Genomic DNA, 17,247 nt, shown 5'->3' on the forward strand with positions numbered 1-17,247 from the left:
CTTACATCACTCTGCTGAACAAATTGCCCTATATCAGCTCTAGAAATCATACAGTGTCATGCTCTCTTATTTGTCAGTGTTTGATTTTGCAAAGGGACACATTTCTATTTAGCCAAAGTGAGCAGAGATGCCTCGTACTTGTGTGAACAGTGCAGATAACTTCTGCTATGTTTGTGGTGAAGTGACTTTTGCATCACAAAAGCGCAATATAACCCCTCTGGTTAAGACAGCCTATCACCTTTATTTTGGCTGCAAAATTGGAGATCAGGACAAGAGGTGGGCCCCACACAAACTGCTGCAACACTTGTTCAACAAATCTTTGCCAGTGGTTGAACAGGAAAAGGAAATCTATGCATTTTGCAGTGCCAATGATTTGGAGAGAGCCAACAGATCATACTAGCAATTGTTACTTCTGCATGGTGCCTCCAGTTGGGAAAGGTGTGTCAAAGAAGAAAAAGTGGACTGTGCATTATCCAAACATTGCATCAGCTATACGCCCAGTACCCCACGGAGAAGGACTGCCGGTTCCTGATGCACCAGAATCGTTCTCACTTGAGTCAGACGAGGAAGAGGAAGAGGATGAAACTTCTGGTGTTGAACCATCAATGTCACAGGAGCCACATTTTCTCCCATCCTCCTCCTCTGAACCACACCTCATAACACAAGGTGAACTGAATGACCTTGTCAGGGATTTGGAACTGCCCAAGAGTAAGGCAGAGCTGTTGGGCTCCAGACTATAGCAGTGGAATCTCCTGGCAGGTGATGTTAGGGTTTCCATGTTCCTTGACCGTCAAAAGGATCTTGTCCCATTCTTCTTCATGGAAGGTGATCTTATAGCCTGCAACATCGATGGTGTGATGGCAGCCCTCAACATCGTTCATGATCCAGATGAGTGGAGACTGTTCATTGATTCATCGAAGACGAGTCTTAAAGCTGTTTTACTGCATAATGGCAATGTTTTGCCATCAATTCCAGTTGGTCATGCAGTCCATATGAAGGAAACCTATGACGACATGAAACAACTTTTGAGGTGCATAAACTATGACCAACATCAGTGGCAGCTTTGTGGCGATTTGAAGGTTGTTGCTCTCTTGCTTGGTCTGCAGACTGGATACACAAAGTACTGCTGTTTTCTCTGCTAATGGGATAGTCGTGCAAGAGATTCCCACTACATCAAGAAAGATTGGCCACTCCGGCAGTAATTGGAGCCTGGGAGGAAAAGTGTTCAGCATCCACCACTTGTTGAATCAAGGAAGATTTTGTTACCACTCTTACACATCAAGCTGGGTTTGATGAAGAACTTTGTCAAGGCCATTGACAAAACACAAGCAGCTTTCAAGTACCTCCGTGGAAAATTTCCAAGGTTAAGTGAAGCTAAGATAAAGGAAGGTGTCTTTGTTGGTCCTCAGATTCGTGAACTTCTTCGAGATGATGCATTTGACCATGCACTGCGTGGCAAGGAAAAGACGGCATGGAAAGCCTTCCAGTTAGTGGCAATAAATTTTCTTGGAAACAACAAGGCAGACAACTACAGGTTGTTGGTGGAAAACCTCCTCAAAGCATGCAAAAGCCTTGGTTGCAACATGTCACTAAAGATACATTTTTTGCACTCTCATCTAGATTTTTTTCCACCGAACTGCGGAGCAGTGAGCGACGAGCACGGCGAGCAATTTCACCAGGACATTGCAACAATAGAGAAATGCTATCAAGGCAAATGGAGCCCATCAATGCTTGCAGACTACTATTGCTGGACAGTGACAAGAGATGCTCCATTTAACGAATACAAGAGACAAGCCAAGAAGCGCCGAGCGGACACTGAATAGGACTAAACTGTATATAATAGTTTTTTGCCTTTTGTTTCGTAAATTTTATTTATATAACCCTTTTGCTGATTTTTAAACTGTTACATAAACAGGACAGGTGAAATATTATCATGTAAGGCAACCATAAACACATGAAAAGACTTAGGTTTACAATTTATGATTAAAACTCTACTATCTACACAATATACATAGACATAAAATGTAAAAACTTAAATATCTTAGAAACAGTAGCCAATCAGTTGTTTTAATTGTCATATTTGAATTCAGCACATCAAAATACATAATAAATAGCACATTTTATCTCTGAAGCAGACGACTTCTCAAAAATTGTAGACCAGTGTAATTAGATTTCACCAACCTAGTAACAAGTGTGAACTCCTGAAGCACTATAACATCTTACCACGGAGTCATAGATAGTCCCCTTGGGCATTCCAATTTATCTTGCCACCCAGGAAAGATGGACTATGTGATAGATGATCATTTTACACCAGAAATCACAATAATATTCAGAGGTACTTGTGGCACCTTAGAGACTAACAAATTTATTAGAGCATAAGCTTTCGTGGGCTACTGCCCACTTCTTCGGATCCAGTAGCCCACGAAAGCTTATGCTCTAATAAATTTGTTAGTCTCTAAGGTGCCACAAGTACTCCTGTTCTTTTTGCGGATACAGACTAACACGGCTGCTACTCTGAAATAATATTCAGGTTACTCCCAGTCCCAAGGGGCCAGTCACTTACGCCAGGTCAATTTGCACTTTAGATCTCACACCAAAGACAACATTTGTAGCCAATCCTGTAATTAACTTAAGATTTCTTAACTAAGAAAATAAATGCGCATTATTTACAAGGTTAAAACAGGAAACACACACACGCACACAAGTTACAGTCTTAGATTTAAAAAGGTAATATAAGCTTCTATAATAAGCAGCTCTATATGACCTTTAGGGCTGGCCTATACCAAGAGGATCTCTTGCTTATGCTTAGGAATCTTTTCCCTCTGAGGGTATGTCTATACTGCAATTAGATGCCCATAGCTGGCATATGCCATCCACCTCAGGCGCACAGGGCTTCGGCTAAGGGGCTGTTTAATTGCAGTGTAGATGTTTGGACTCGGGCTGCAGCCTGAGCTCTGGGACCTCCCACCTTGCAAGGTCCCAGAACCTGAGCTGCAACCTGAGCTCAGACATCTACACCACAGTTAAACAGCACCTCGGCGCATGCCCTGCGAACCCAAGTCAGCAGGCACGGGCCAGCCACAGGTTTTTAATTGCAGTGTAGATATACCCTCATTGTCCAGACAGCATAAAGAGTCCCAGTTTCTCCTTGTTAGAGATTTTTATCGCCTCTCAACCTAGAATCCAAGCTGACGGGATGAGTTCATGCGCAATCCTCCCCTTCCTGGAGGGAGTTGGGAATGTAATCAACAAGGTCTCTCTTCCCTTTGGTGCTACACGATGCCTCATTTGCTTTCAGTGGGCCATCTTGTGTGCAGAATGAACACTTCACCTTCATTAATGCTTCTTTTCCTGTTTGGTGAGGACTTTATAAGTGGGATACAGATATTATAAGTAGGATTAACACATGTAGCATCCTACAAGCATTCCATAAAGTATAAATACTTTCTTATAATTAATATCTATTTTAACTATACTAACCCACAGGTAAGTTTCCAACTATGCTTTGGTCAGTGTTCAGTGAGGCCCTGGGCTTTGGCGTGAGCTGACACCTGGTCTGCCAGCATCATGGTTACCATGAATAGTCCCATTGATTTTGATAGGACTACTCATGGTAGTAAAGTTAAGCACATGTATAAGTGTTTGCAGGGTTGGGACCCATGTGACTCATTCTTATATATTGATGCACAATTCTTTAAAAAGCTGGGACATCTCCACACAAAATACTTAGCCCACTGTGAGTTACAGTTGCTAGCATATTCCACCAAACAAGTCATTCAACACCCCATCTATACTCCATCTGTTTGATTTTTGTCCCTCAAATACCTTTTTTCCATCACCGACATTGTTGCGAGTTTATCACGAGTATCATGGTCTTTGGTGTTTTCCCTAAAGCCGCAGCTCCTGGAGCCATGAGATTATCTGAGATTTGGAAATGTAGTGATTTTTAAATCAATTGTAGATTTTTGGGGGCTTGACGGGATTTGTGAATGCTTGGGTTTGGCACTGCTGTACCTCCCACTTTATTCTGGGAGATTATTTCTCATTGGATGGTTAATTCTGTCAATTTGCTACTCTCTATTTGAAGGTTTCAAGTGGAAAAATACAGAAGAAAATGAAAAAGTCCAGAGATGGTGCTTAGAGGATGAGACTTGTAGGTTACAAAAGAAGGCCAAAAAATGGGGATGATTTAAAATCAAGCAGGTGATGAGTTAAAGAAGAGATACTCAGAAGTAGGAAGGGTGCAGTGAACACTGATTTGTCCCTTTGCTTTGAATGGTAAATGAAAGGGTAGACACTCTCGGGGAGGGTTGGGTGGATCAATGCTGCTTTATACATGTGTGCAGCCAGCGAGGGGCGTTCCTGTGGGCAGGTTGTTGGACAACCTACCAAGTGCTTCATTTGTAATGAAACAGGTGCCAGGGCTCAAGCACTTTTTTTACATTCATAACTGCTGCAGCAAGCCCAGAGGTGGTGGGGCTATGAACTGCCAAGCCCTGGCACAAATTAAGCACTGCACCCACCCACCGAGTGACGCAGGGCCCCCAGGCAGCCCGCGAGCCCCTCAGTGAGAGTGGCAGGATGTTGCCTCGGCAGCCCGGCCAGGAGAGGAGTGAGGGTCCCTGCTAAAGGAGACGGGCTGGGCAGGAGCATCACAGGTCTCCCGCTTCCGGGTACTGCGCCAGGGCTTCTCCGCAGCAGGGGGAGCCCTACGCGCCACAGCCCCGCCCCCGGACTGCTCAGGCCGGACTGCGGCGGCGCGGGTGGAGCTGGGCCGGGAAGATGGCGCCGCCGCTGGGGCTGGCGAAGCGGCTGTTCCTGGCGTCCGGGAGCCTGAACCACAGTGAGTGCGCGCGGGCCCCGCCCTGGTGGGGATGGAGGCTGGGGAGACCTGACCGCAGCTGCGAGGAGGGGAGCGGCGGGCCCCAACTCCAGCAGTGCCCGGTAATGTCCCCCTCCCCGCCCACGGTCTCCGTGGGAAGGGCTGGCGGCCCCCCGCCTTGGCGCTGCGAGTGACCTTCAGCCTCCCGCTGGGCCGGTGCGCGCCGCTGTCCCTGGCCGAGGCGGGGGGTGGCTGGCAGGATCGGTGCGGGGAGATCCCTTATTTGGTGCCCCGTGTCCTACGTCGGCTCAGCGGAGCGCGGCCGCGTTGTCTTGGGTGTCGGCAAAGGCTAGCAGGCGCTGGTACACATGGAGGGGTTTGCACGGTAGGTGCTCGCCCGCGACATAGGATTTGTCCTGGATTTAGCATATACTTGCCCTTTACTGCCTCAGAAAGTAGGTGATCAGACTTGGGGGAGAGAGCGGGTTTTGCTGGTCCCCAGGAGCTGGGTCTTTGGAAGAGGTTTGGAGAGGGGGAGCATTTATGGGATTTGCCCGTCATATTCTGTGTGTGTAGTTTCAATGTCCATGAGCCCATCTGTTAAATGGGGCTAGCTGGGGCCAGGCTTGGACACAAACAAATGACTTTTTCTGACCCTTCTTTCTATGTTGCCTCTAAATCCCAGAGAAGTTCTATACCAACTCATTGCCAGACTGTCCTTCCTTTATATTTTCACACATACCTTGGAACAGGCAGAGGCCAATCCTACCCTGCTTTTGCCCTCAGCCTCTCTTACTGCCATCTCTGGGCAGGCTCAGGTTAACAATACTGCCTATCTCATAGTATTAGGATTAAGTTTTAAAAATATTTTTAACCTTTGCATATAACATTTATAATAAGTGGAAAATCCTTATCCTAATCCCCCTTTATATTGAAACACTTAAGGTGCTTTGAGAAAATTGTATGAAAGAAATTATAACAACTTATTTATTGTCTTTATTACTTTATTCTGAGCACCAATCACTATAGGAACTAGGGTGACCAGATTTCCCAATTTTATGGGACAGTCCCAATATTTGGGGCTTTGTCTTATATAGGTGCCTGTTATCCCCCACCCTGTGCTGATTTTTCACACTTGCTATCTGGTCACCCTAATAGCAACAGGGCACTTATATAGAAATGCACAATATTATTGCCTGTATTACATGGAGCTGTTTTTATTTCACACACACAATTGTCTTTAGGAAGGTTTTCTGGCTAAGCTAAAGGGTGACAACAAAGGTTTTATTACTTTTATCATCAAAGATAATTGGTTAACCTCTCTCTGAGTATCTTAAGCTGCTTCCCCCAGGAAATGCCCATCTTCTCGCTCTTGTTGTGTTTTTACTTTTTGACTCTTGAAGTCCTGATTAAATAATCTTCACCATAATAAAGACTTTTTCCCTTTCTCCTCTTTGTGATGATTAGATCTAATACACAGTGTGATGATATATGTAGGGAAGTGGTGGAAGACCTATTGCTTAGGACTTCTAAAGTGGGACAACCAACTGAGTAAAATATAGTAGGGTACAATCCTGTATTCCCAGAGGGACGGAAATAGGTATAGTCAGAATTGTGCTATCATTGTTGCTTCTCATCCTTCCCTTGATGAATTCCTGTGCTCAATGAATGATCTTTGCAGAAATGGGTGAAATGAGAGGGCTGGAAGACCATTTACACAAATAATATAGTTTGTCAGAAAATCTTTTATAATACAGATCAGACAAGACTGTCATGAATTGGTTTGATAATCTAAATAGACTTGACAGAAACTAATGTGTGCATGTATAAAATTCCTATATTTTAGCATTGACTCGTTCTGCATTCATTGCAAGAAAACCTGACTATGCAAAACCAAACTGGGGAAAGGTTGGACTGACTTTTGGCACCACTGCAGCTCTGTGGGTCCTAGTAAGTATTCTCACGTTGTTACGCTATACTTAACTAGTCACTAGAGAAATCTTAACAGTAGCTACTGTTAAGAGAAGGTTGTACATAAATACCTATTAATTTGCTGTAATAGATAGGATAACTGCAGGGAATGTCAAGATTTAAGAAATACACATAGATCAAATATGTCTCTCTGAAGACTCAGGTAGTTTGTAATATTCCTTTAAAAACTAGAAATTCACTAAGCTATTCCTCTTTGCTACAACTTTCCAAACAACCATACACTGAAGAATTGATTTTCTACAGATCTACCAACTTCTCTCCCAGACAAGGGGTGGGCATGTATATATCTATGTGTAGAGGTGTTTAACAGTATGTTCTTTTCTGCTCTAAGAAAAACTAGACATGTTTTAGGGAGGGGCTGTAATAAAACCTTATTTTTCTTTTTGAATATATTAGGAAAATCATAATTTTATGACTGGATCAGACACTCATATTTTTTGCTAGTTTAAAGCTTTATCCTGTCAACTATTAGGGCAGCATTGTGCAAGGCACTGTGCAAATTCTTAAATAAAATTTCTCTGCCTGAGAGACCTCATGGCCCAGGATAATGGCAAGACATGACAGGTGAAGGGAGCATGTAATAATTGTAAAATGAACATGTTATGCAGAATAAGCAGCAGTCAGAGGAATGTTTCACTGTTCCCAATTTGTCCGGTATCCAGTATCCTGTCTCTATCAGTGGCCAGCGCAAGATGCTGCTGTGGAAGGTGTAAGAAACCTCCCTGTGGGTAGTAGTGGGGTAAACTTTCCTCCTAGGGAGTCTCCTCCTAACTTCTGATTGTCAAACACTGGCTTATATCCTGAATCAGGAGATTTTATCTCTCTTAAAACTTACTTTTATTTCTTTTTACAATAATGCTGGTTCCAGCTGGCTGCTTCCCCGTATGGCTTTTTTTAATCATACTGTCATCTTCTAGCTCTTCAAGCAACATAATGAAGATGTAATGGAATATGAAAGGAGAAGAGAAGAGAGGGAGAAACGTGATGCATGTACAGGATGTTCATAGTAAGTATACAAATACAGACTGGTAATACATAGACTGATTTATCTCTTTGTAGACAAGCCTACCTCCTCAAAGGTGCTTACTGGCCTGTCTTGCCAATTAAACAATGAGAGTTGACTCTTCCTCTTCTTGTTTCCTACCCTTACTCACTATCTCCCCCCCCCCTTCCCCTAACTCAACCCCTCGTTAAAGGTTTTAAAAAAGAAAAAAAGGCCAACACAAATAATAAGTAAGATAACTGTGCCAATTCATCGCTATATTAATTTACATGTATGTTTTATCACCATTCCCAAGCCTTTGTTTGGTTTTTAGACTGTAAGCCCACCAAGGCCTGAATTCTCTTTTTGTATGTGTGTGTCAGAGCATTTGTATGATGGCCAGGACAACGGGGCCTCAGTCCTTATTGAGGCATATAGGCAGTACCATAATATATATGTTTTGATAATAAGGTGTCTCAAGGAGCTGTTCAGCTTATTGTAGGATCAGACCCATAAGAGAAATCATTATTTTCTTAATTTCACATATCAGAGTATTCCTGTGCCTTGTATTTTATATACCCTGGTTACATAGAGGATACCACAACTCTAAATCAATGCATATTAATTGGGCCACTTGATTTTTGAAATATAAAGATAATAGCCCTCATCATGCCAATCAGAAATGGATATTTCACTCATTATCTGTGTTGAAATGTAATTTATTTACTTTACTGTTACAAAACATATAATTAACTGACAGATATTCGTTCAGAGGCAGTTAATATGCAGTTTTAAAAGAACATTTTTTGTTGGGAAACCCCACAGTTGATGGTCACTTTCTCTTCAATTTTCTATAAATGTCTCTACTGTGCAGCTAAAAATGGAATGAACACAGAGAAAACATGTAATCACACTTATTGAACATATTTCATTTTCCATGTCAACCTTACAAGTATGTTTTTTTCCTAGGTTGAAGATATGCTCGAGGAAGTGATTGAGCGATAATTGTAATCCACAAGGAAATGATGAACAGGGTATCAGAAAATATCTGGATATTTATCTGTTCTCAATGTTTTGTACAAAGCACTGTGAAATAAACAGCAATTAATATGGAAGAAGGTGGTTGAATCTATTTTCTTGCTGTACGTGTTTTATTCTGAAGACTAGCAGAAAGTGTGTTTAACTGTTAAAGGTGTTTAATTTCACCTTTGCATAAAATCAGTGTTACTGTTTCAGAGTTAATGATTTTTCATTTTTAACAAATCATTGTGCTTTTGAGATTCTCAGTTATTCTGAAAGGTGGAATTCAAATAGCACTGTCTCTGAATTTTTATATGTAGCAAATTGCTGAAGTCATTAACTAAATAATTTCAGTCACTAACCCTTAAAAGTAGAGAAAATAAACCATATGACTTACATAAGTGTAGGGAATTCACTTAGAAAAAGTGAATCCTGCTTCGTGAAGAAGAGCACTTACAGTTGCAATCTGTATATAAATGCTAAAATGTGCATTTCTGGATTTTTACCTTGTGAATATTGTACATTGAAAATATTTTTTTCTTATAAGTCTTGTTTGAAATTCCACTTGGTTTTGGAGAAGTTGCTTCAGAAGCTACTGCAACTCACGTTTACGCATCTGCATGCAAGCTTGAAGTCATTCCTAGAGCACTAGTGTGCTTCTCCAATCCTGTCTGCTCCGCAAGATGCACACTGAGTTCATTGCCCTATAGTATTTGGGCCATAAAACATGTAGCTGATAAATACTATTATGGTAGATTGTTAGTTTTATGCCTTGAGGTTGGATAATAAACTGCAATTCCATTCTTACAAATGATCTCTTATCAGTAGGATACTGAACCTCTGCAGACAAAGGTAGTGCCCCACTGCTCTTGTGTCAATTCAAAATACTTCATTATCATGACAAGTTAATCAAAGTGCTAATGAGGCAGAAATACTTAGAATTTCTCAAAGGTATGTGTGATATACCAAGCATCTTCCTAGGATGGGACTTGAAAGTATGTTTAGGATTCAGTTTCCTGCCACTACTTGGTCATTGTCCATTCTGTATTTGTTATTACTGATTCCATGTGTGAGCTAATGATTCTGTGGTCATTTAGTTTACAGCAAAGAAAAAGGAGAGGATTCCAGAACTCTCACCCTGAAACTTCATCGGTCATGCATCTGTATTGCTATCGTACCTTTGTCCCTTTCCCCTTTCAGCCTCTCTTTTACTAACAAGGAAGGTTGTGGTTTAGGTATTTGACCTCATGGCTTATACTAAGTCTTTGACTGTACTGTATTTTGAAACAGCCAATGAGAATTAGGTCTTTGCATGAGGAAATTGACCAGCATAACTATTCTGGAATAAGTGATTTTATTTTCAAATAATTACTTGGCTCTCTGAGAGTAATTTTCTCTGATATGTAATATAGTTAAATATTCCCACAGTCCAGTTTTTGCTGTTGTAAAACAGATTTTCATCCCATATGCTTAGTGAGTTATGTCTATTTAAGTACTACGCTATTTCATCCCTTTATATACCAATCCACCCCTAAAGATATCACATGTTCCCTGAGATGGATGGTGACTCAGAAGTCTTAAACTGATATTTGGTGGTCTCTAATTAACATGTTTTTGCATTAAATGATAACATTTCAAGACCTCTAAATATATATGTAAGAGAATGGTTTCCTCCTATTTAAAGGCTGCTTAGAAAGGGTAAAAATGGGACTGAGGGTTTTTTGTTTTAAAAAACGCATTTATGATGTAGAGAAAGTGTGATGCTTTTTTCATTTAAAAGAGAAAAAAGGAGTAGGGTTATGGTTTCTACTTAATTTTTCTTTACTGAATTAAGTCTTCCCTCCCTTAGATGATTACAGGTTTGTCTTTCTTAGAAAAATTAACAGTACATAAATTAAATTGATGCAGTTAACCTATTAGACTGGGGTGCAAATGGTTAGTATAATACCTAGACCTTATACAGTGCTTTACACAGGATCATTATCCCCATTTTACAGATGGGGAAACTGGGGCAGAGAGGTGAAGTAATTTGCCCAAGATCGCAGAGTAGGGAATAGAACCTAGCTCCAGGGTCCTAGTCCAGCACCTAATCCAGTGGATCATGCTACCTGTAGATGCATGTAACCATTTGAAATCAATTAATCTGTTTAAGCGTGATTTAATCTAGTTAAGTGCATCGATATTATTAAGGGTTTGAACCAATGTAACTAGATAGATTTTATATCTGGTCACACACCAGTGTATACATCTAAACTAGTCCAGTCTTAAAAGAATTGCAGTGGAAGCACTTGAAGGAGCAAGGATGCTGAGTCTCAGAGAAAACTCAAACAGCTAGAATAAAAGCTAAATAGGTGCTAACATCAAGAAATTAATCAGACTGGAGTAAAATAATTTCCCCTCTCAGCTAATCAGGTTCTTATTTCCTTTAAACCTCTGTTGGCATACCTACTACACCTCTACCCCAATATAATGTGACCTGATATAACAAGAATTCGGATATAGCGAGGTAAAGCAGTGCTCCGGGGGGCGGGGCTGTGTACTCTAGCGGATCAAAGCAAGTTCGATTATAATGCGGTTTCACCTATAACACGGTAAGATTTTTTTGGCTCCCGAGGACAGTGTTATATTGGGGTAGAGGTGTATTTTTGCAGTCAGCCACCAGGCCTTTTATGAAATTGTCAGACAAAATCTGAATTTCTGTAGGAGGAACAAACCCTTTTGGGGGTTTGGAAGGGGCTTTAAGTTTGCTTGATTAATCACAGAGCAACAAAGGATACAGAACTATTTTGTTTCCTTTGCAGGTCATAGTTAAGGACCTGATCCTGTGGCCCTTATTTGTGTGAGAAGCTCTATTGCCTTAAATGAAGACTACTCAACCCTACTGAAAATTCCAGCAACTCCTTTGTGATTATCCAGCTAATCTCTGTTTCTTCTGCGCCCTGTTTCTTTCAATCAGATACAGGCATAGAAACCGGCAGCTGTTACCCTGTTCCTAACATACCTCTGAACCTGCCAAGACCCAAACTTGCGACACAATATGTGACAAAGACTTGCAATATAATAATTATGCATGAAATTTAAAATGCTATGGGATTCTTTACTAAAATAACCTTTATTTTTATGTACATTTTCTACAAATAGAGAGGACACCAACTTTGTGTGAAATGTAGGAAAATGGGACTAAAATGAGTGATATCACTCAAAATGAGGGACATTAGGGAAAGATGATTCTCCAGTGAAAAATCTTCAAATGAACTTCCCTTTTGGGCCATTTGCAAGGGCTGCTGGATCAACCCTTAAAATTTCAGCATTCACAGAAGCCTGACCTAGCAGGGATTAATCTTGTATGCATTTTGGAGCATAGATCTAGATCATATTCTATTCCTTTTCATTACAGGTTGGTGTTTATGAGGCAGCATTGGTCCCTACACTAAAGTGATAGAAATAAATTTGACTTCTGCTGAAGGTGTGGAGTTCTCAAACATAATAAAAGTTTGACTATGCAGGTTGAGAATTGGCAGCATGGGGCCCAGCTTGAAGTTCTGCTGTGACAATATTTAGCTCAAGGATAGCCAATCTGGAGGGACAGATGCTTTTGAATGGACCATGAAATCTTTTTATTTATTTGTTATTTTTCTGAGTCTGAACCTTGACTATACCTTGACCAAGAAATTTAGGCCTTGACAAAAAATAATTGATTACCTTTGATTTAGCATATGGAACTGCTCATCCTACTGTGGCCTAAATAGCAATCAGAGGGTGGGAAACTTTCAAACAGTATGTTTTGTTTCTCTAGCACTAACTGTAGCAGAGGATTAAAATAAAGTGAGACACAAAACTGGAAAGACAGCAAAACCCTTCTTCACGATAAGAGAACCTCTGATCTTCAAGAATCTTGCATTCCTGGCTTTTAAATCAGCTAGACCTGACTAGCAAAATCCTTCATCGCAAACGTGAGAGATCATCCCTTGTGTGCCGAAGGATTTGTGTGTGCGCATTACGCAGATTACAACTTTTTTTTAACCTCTCCTTTAATCACCCTAGCCCTTTAGTTATGTAAATGACTCCCAATGGGAGAGCTCCCAATTCCTCGGGGACTGGTAGGTCGGCACAGTACGTGGCTCGTGACTCAGCCTTCTTGGGGTCATTTCACGGACAGCAGAGGGGAGGGAAAGGACGTGAGGTCCGAGTCAGAAGGAAGGGATGCTGGGCCCTGGTTGGAGAGGTGCGGCCTGGCCCCGGGAGGAGGAGAGTGGGCCGAGTCTGCCCTCTCTCTCCCCTCCCACCTGCTCCCTCCCACTCATGCGGAATCGCTGCCTCCTTCCCTCGCTCGATCCCGCAGCTTCGCTCGGCAGCCGGGTGAGCTCTGCCCAGTCGCTCCGTGCAGCCGCCGCAGCACAGCCACCATGTACGTCTGCAGGGCTGCCTGGCAGGCGCTAGCCGCTCGCTTGGCCAGCGTGTCCTCCACTGCCACGCTGCTCAGAAAGCATGGTAAGAGCGACAGGCAGCCGGGGAGCCGAGCGCGTGGGGACGGGACACGGACGGGCTGAGCTGCAGGCAGGCGGGGGTAGAGGTCAGACAGCAGCGATTCATGGTCACGGCTCCGTTAGGCCACCTGCAGCCCCCGGCTGGGCGAGGGGGTGGAATCGCGCTGGTGAAGGGCGCCCTGCGCGTGCCTGTTGTTGAAATGCCCTGGGAGAGGAGAAGTGAAGGTCACAGGTGGGGAATGGAGCCCAGCCCAGCCCAGCCGCGGGTAAGTTACAGCGCAGCCTGGCTATCCCCCTGCCAGGTCCTGCAGAGGAGGAATGCCAGGCAGAGGCAGGAACGACACAACCGGCTCCAGGTGGTTTGACATATCTAGGTGTCGCCCGTCTCTCTCTGTACCGTTGCTATTTGCCTGACCAAGAAGTGTCGTTCAATCTTGAGCTACCGGATCCCTCTGCGCTGATTTTTATTGCTATGTCGTGCTGAACACTGGGGGTGGGCTCTGTTTTTGCTGAAGAAGAAAGGGGGGGGGGACACGAGTCTATAAAAATGCCAGCTGAGCATTGTGAGCGTGTTGTGCAATTGAAGCCAGACGTCCTCAGTCTGCGCCCTACAGGGATCCTGCATGTGACCAGCTGACACAAATACAGGAGATCGCAAATAAGGTCCAACGATTCTGTGAATAATTTGGAGCTCTGAATGTGGCTGGGTTGGAATAACGAACGAGAACGGAATTTTCATGCGGTTCAGCACCAAAAGCTGCTGCCTTCAGTCATTGTTGATCCATTTCATTTGTTGTTCCTGAAAATTTAGATGCATTGCAATAAGCTGTGTGTTTATCTGAGTGTATGTACTTACTCTGTTAGGTTATAGTTGGGCCTTGTAACCTTATCTTTCCCCCATATATTTTTCTAAAGTCCATGTAATGTTATCTTAGAAGAACAAAACTTGTTTTAATTTTTTAAAGGTAATGATTAATACACTGCAGCAACCGCTGCAACAGTGCTTCATCAATATTTATGCAAAGTAAGAATATCCATCGGGTTCCTGCACCAAGAGAAGAGTCAGATTAGCATGTGATGAGACAAATGCTGCTCGACATAATCTGGCACATGACGGTAATAAGAAGAACAGGAGTACTTGTGGCACCTTAGAGACTAACAAATTTATTAGAGCATAAGCTTTCGTGGACTACAGCCCACTTCTTCGGATGCATATAGAATGGAACATATAATGAGGAGATATATATACACACATACAGAGAGCATAAACAGGTGGGAGTTGTCTTACCAACTCTGAGAGGCCAATTAATTAAGAGAAAAAAAAAAAAAACTTTTGAAGTGATAATCAAGCTAGCCGAGTACAGACAGTGTGATAAGAAGTGTGAGAGTACTTACAAGGGGAGATAGTCAACGTTTGTAATGGCTCAGCCATTCCCAGTCCTTATTCAAGATCCATAAACCTGGATATCGTGGACGCCCCATCATCTCAGGCATTGGCACCCTAACATCAGGCTTGTCTGGTTATGTAGACTCTGTCCTAAGACCCTACGCTACCAGCACTCCCAGCTATCTTCGAGACACCACTGACTTCCTGAGGAAACTACAATCCATCGGTGATCTTCCAGAAAACACCATCCTGGCCACTATGGACGTAGAAGCCCTCTACACCAATATTCCACACAAAGATGGACTACAAGCTATCAGGAACAGTATCCCTGATAATGTCACAGCTAACCTGGTGGCTGAACTTTGTGATTTTGTCCTCACCCACAACTATTTCACATTTGGGGACAATATATACCTTCAAGTCAGCGGCACTGCTATGGGTACCCGCATGGCCCCACAATATGCCAACATTTTTATGGCTGACTTAGAACAACGCTTCCTTAGCTCTCGTCCCCTAACGCCCCTACTCTACTTGCGCTACATTGATGACATCTTCATCATCTGGACCCATGGAAAAGAAGCCCTTGAGGAATTTCACCATGATTTTAATAATTTCCATCCCACCATCAACCTCAGCCTAGATCAATCCACACAAGCGGTCCATTTCCTGGACACTACTGTGCTAATAAGCGATGGTCACATCAATACCACCCTATACCGGAAACCTACTGACCGCTACACTTACCTACATGCCTCCAGCTTCCATCCAGGACACACCACACGATCCATTGTCTACAGCCAAGCTCTAAGATATAACCGCATTTGCTCCAATCCCTCGGATAGAGACAAGCACCTACAAGATCTCTATCAAGCATTCTTAAAACTACAATACCCACCTGCTGAAGTGAAAAAACAGTTTGACAGAGCCAGGCGAGTACCCAGAAGTCACCTCCTACAAGACAGGCCCAACAAAGAAAATAACAGAACACCACTAGCTGTCACCTTCAGCCCCCAACTAAAACCTCTCCAGCGCATCATCAGAGATCTACAACCTATCCTGAAAGATGATCCTTTACTCTCACAGATCTTGGGAGACAGACCTGTCCTCGCTTACAGACAACCCCCCAACCTAAAGCAAATACTCACCAGCAACCACACATCACTGAACAAAACCACTAACCCAGGAACCTATCCTTGTAACAAACCCCGATGCCAACTCTGTCCACATATCTATTCAAGTGACATCATCATAGGACCTAATCACATCAGCCATACCATCAGGGGCTCGTTCACCTGCACATCTACCAATGTGATATATGCCATCATGTGCCAGCAATGCCCCTCTGCCATGTACATTGGCCAAACCGGACAGTCTCTACGCAAAAGAATTAATGGACACAAATCTGACATCAGGAATCAAAATACTCAAAAACCAGTGGGAGAACACTTTAACCTGTCTGGTCATTCAGTGACAGACCTGCGGGTGGCTATATTACAACAGAAAAACTTCAAAAACAGACTCCAAAGAGAGACTGCAGAGCTAGAATTGATATGCAAACTAGACACAATCAACTCCGGTTTGAATAAGGACTGGGAATGGCTGAGCCATTACAAACGTTGACTATCTCCCCTTGTAAGTACTCTCACACTTCTTATCACACTGTCTGTACTCGGCTAGCTTGATTATCACTTCAAAAGTTTTTTTTTTTTTTCTCTTAATTAATTGGCCTCTCAGAGTTGGTAAGACAACTCCCACCTGTTTATGCTCTCTGTATGTGTGTATATATATCTCCTCAATATATGTTCCATTCTATATGCATCCGAAGAAGTGGGCTGTAGTCCACGAAAGCTTATGCTCTAATAAATTTGTTAGTCTCTAAGGTGCCACAAGTACTCCTGTTCTTCTTTTTGCGGATACAGACTAACACGGCTGTTACTCTGAAACATGACGGTAATAGTTTATCATAGAATGAGGCTATTGAGTCTTCTTACAGCCACTGGTGTGTATACAGCTGCAGAAACGACTGAACAATATACATATATTTTAAATTGCAATATATCCTATGAATATATGATTAAATTGCTGCGGGCTGGAGTCCGTTTTGCCTCCCTAAATACCCTAGTTACAACTCGGATGACAGAACTGCTTTATATTTAATGAAAGATCATTCAGGAACATAACACTTAGTATACATTATTAATTTGGGGTGCAGTTACAGAGTGCAGTTAAAATCTTCATTAGGTCACAGTAATATGTATGTTTTTTTCTAAGCTCTATTTGACATTTAAACTGATGTGCAATAGAATTCTGTGGCTATTGGATCTACATCTGGGTGAGCATCAAACCAACAGAATCAGACAAAAACAAACCTAGCCAACAACGCTACTGTGCCCCAAAACAAAATAAATTTCAACCAGTACTGATAACGTGGTGTAATACCCCACCCTTTCTTAACCCTTCCCAAATGCCTAAGAGACAGGGCCTTGTGGGATGTCCCAGACCAGGACTCCTTGGAGTGACCTCCAAGTTTGAGCTATTGGGACCAGGAATATGTAAA

General features: G+C 42.5%; 2 protein-coding genes across 4 annotated transcripts in view; both read left to right on the top strand.

Moving 5' to 3' along the window:
* Nucleotides 1–4,733: 4,733 nt before the first annotated feature.
* NDUFC1 (NADH:ubiquinone oxidoreductase subunit C1) lies at nt 4,734–8,928 on the top strand. Its single transcript, XM_054030068.1, has 4 exons — nt 4,734–4,843; nt 6,669–6,772; nt 7,732–7,820; nt 8,766–8,928. Coding segments are annotated over exons 1-4 (255 nt in total). The 5' UTR covers nt 4,734–4,782; the 3' UTR covers nt 8,767–8,928.
* Nucleotides 8,929–13,037: 4,109 nt separating this feature from the next.
* The window catches only part of MGARP (mitochondria localized glutamic acid rich protein), a 45,431-nt gene continuing 41,221 nt past the window's right edge, over nt 13,038–17,247 (top strand). For 2 of the 3 annotated variants that reach the window (XM_054029740.1, XM_054029742.1), the window contains exon 1: nt 13,038–13,307. In XM_054029740.1, the coding sequence (XP_053885715.1) occupies nt 13,223–13,307 (85 nt within the window). In that variant the 5' untranslated portion in view covers nt 13,038–13,222. The remainder of the gene's footprint in view (nt 13,308–17,247) is intronic. The other variant, XM_054029739.1, reaches the window with a different exon arrangement.

The sequence above is a fragment of the Malaclemys terrapin genome, chromosome 5 (assembly GCF_027887155.1).
Source record: "Malaclemys terrapin pileata isolate rMalTer1 chromosome 5, rMalTer1.hap1, whole genome shotgun sequence".
NCBI classification, from domain to species: domain Eukaryota; kingdom Metazoa; phylum Chordata; order Testudines; family Emydidae; genus Malaclemys; species Malaclemys terrapin.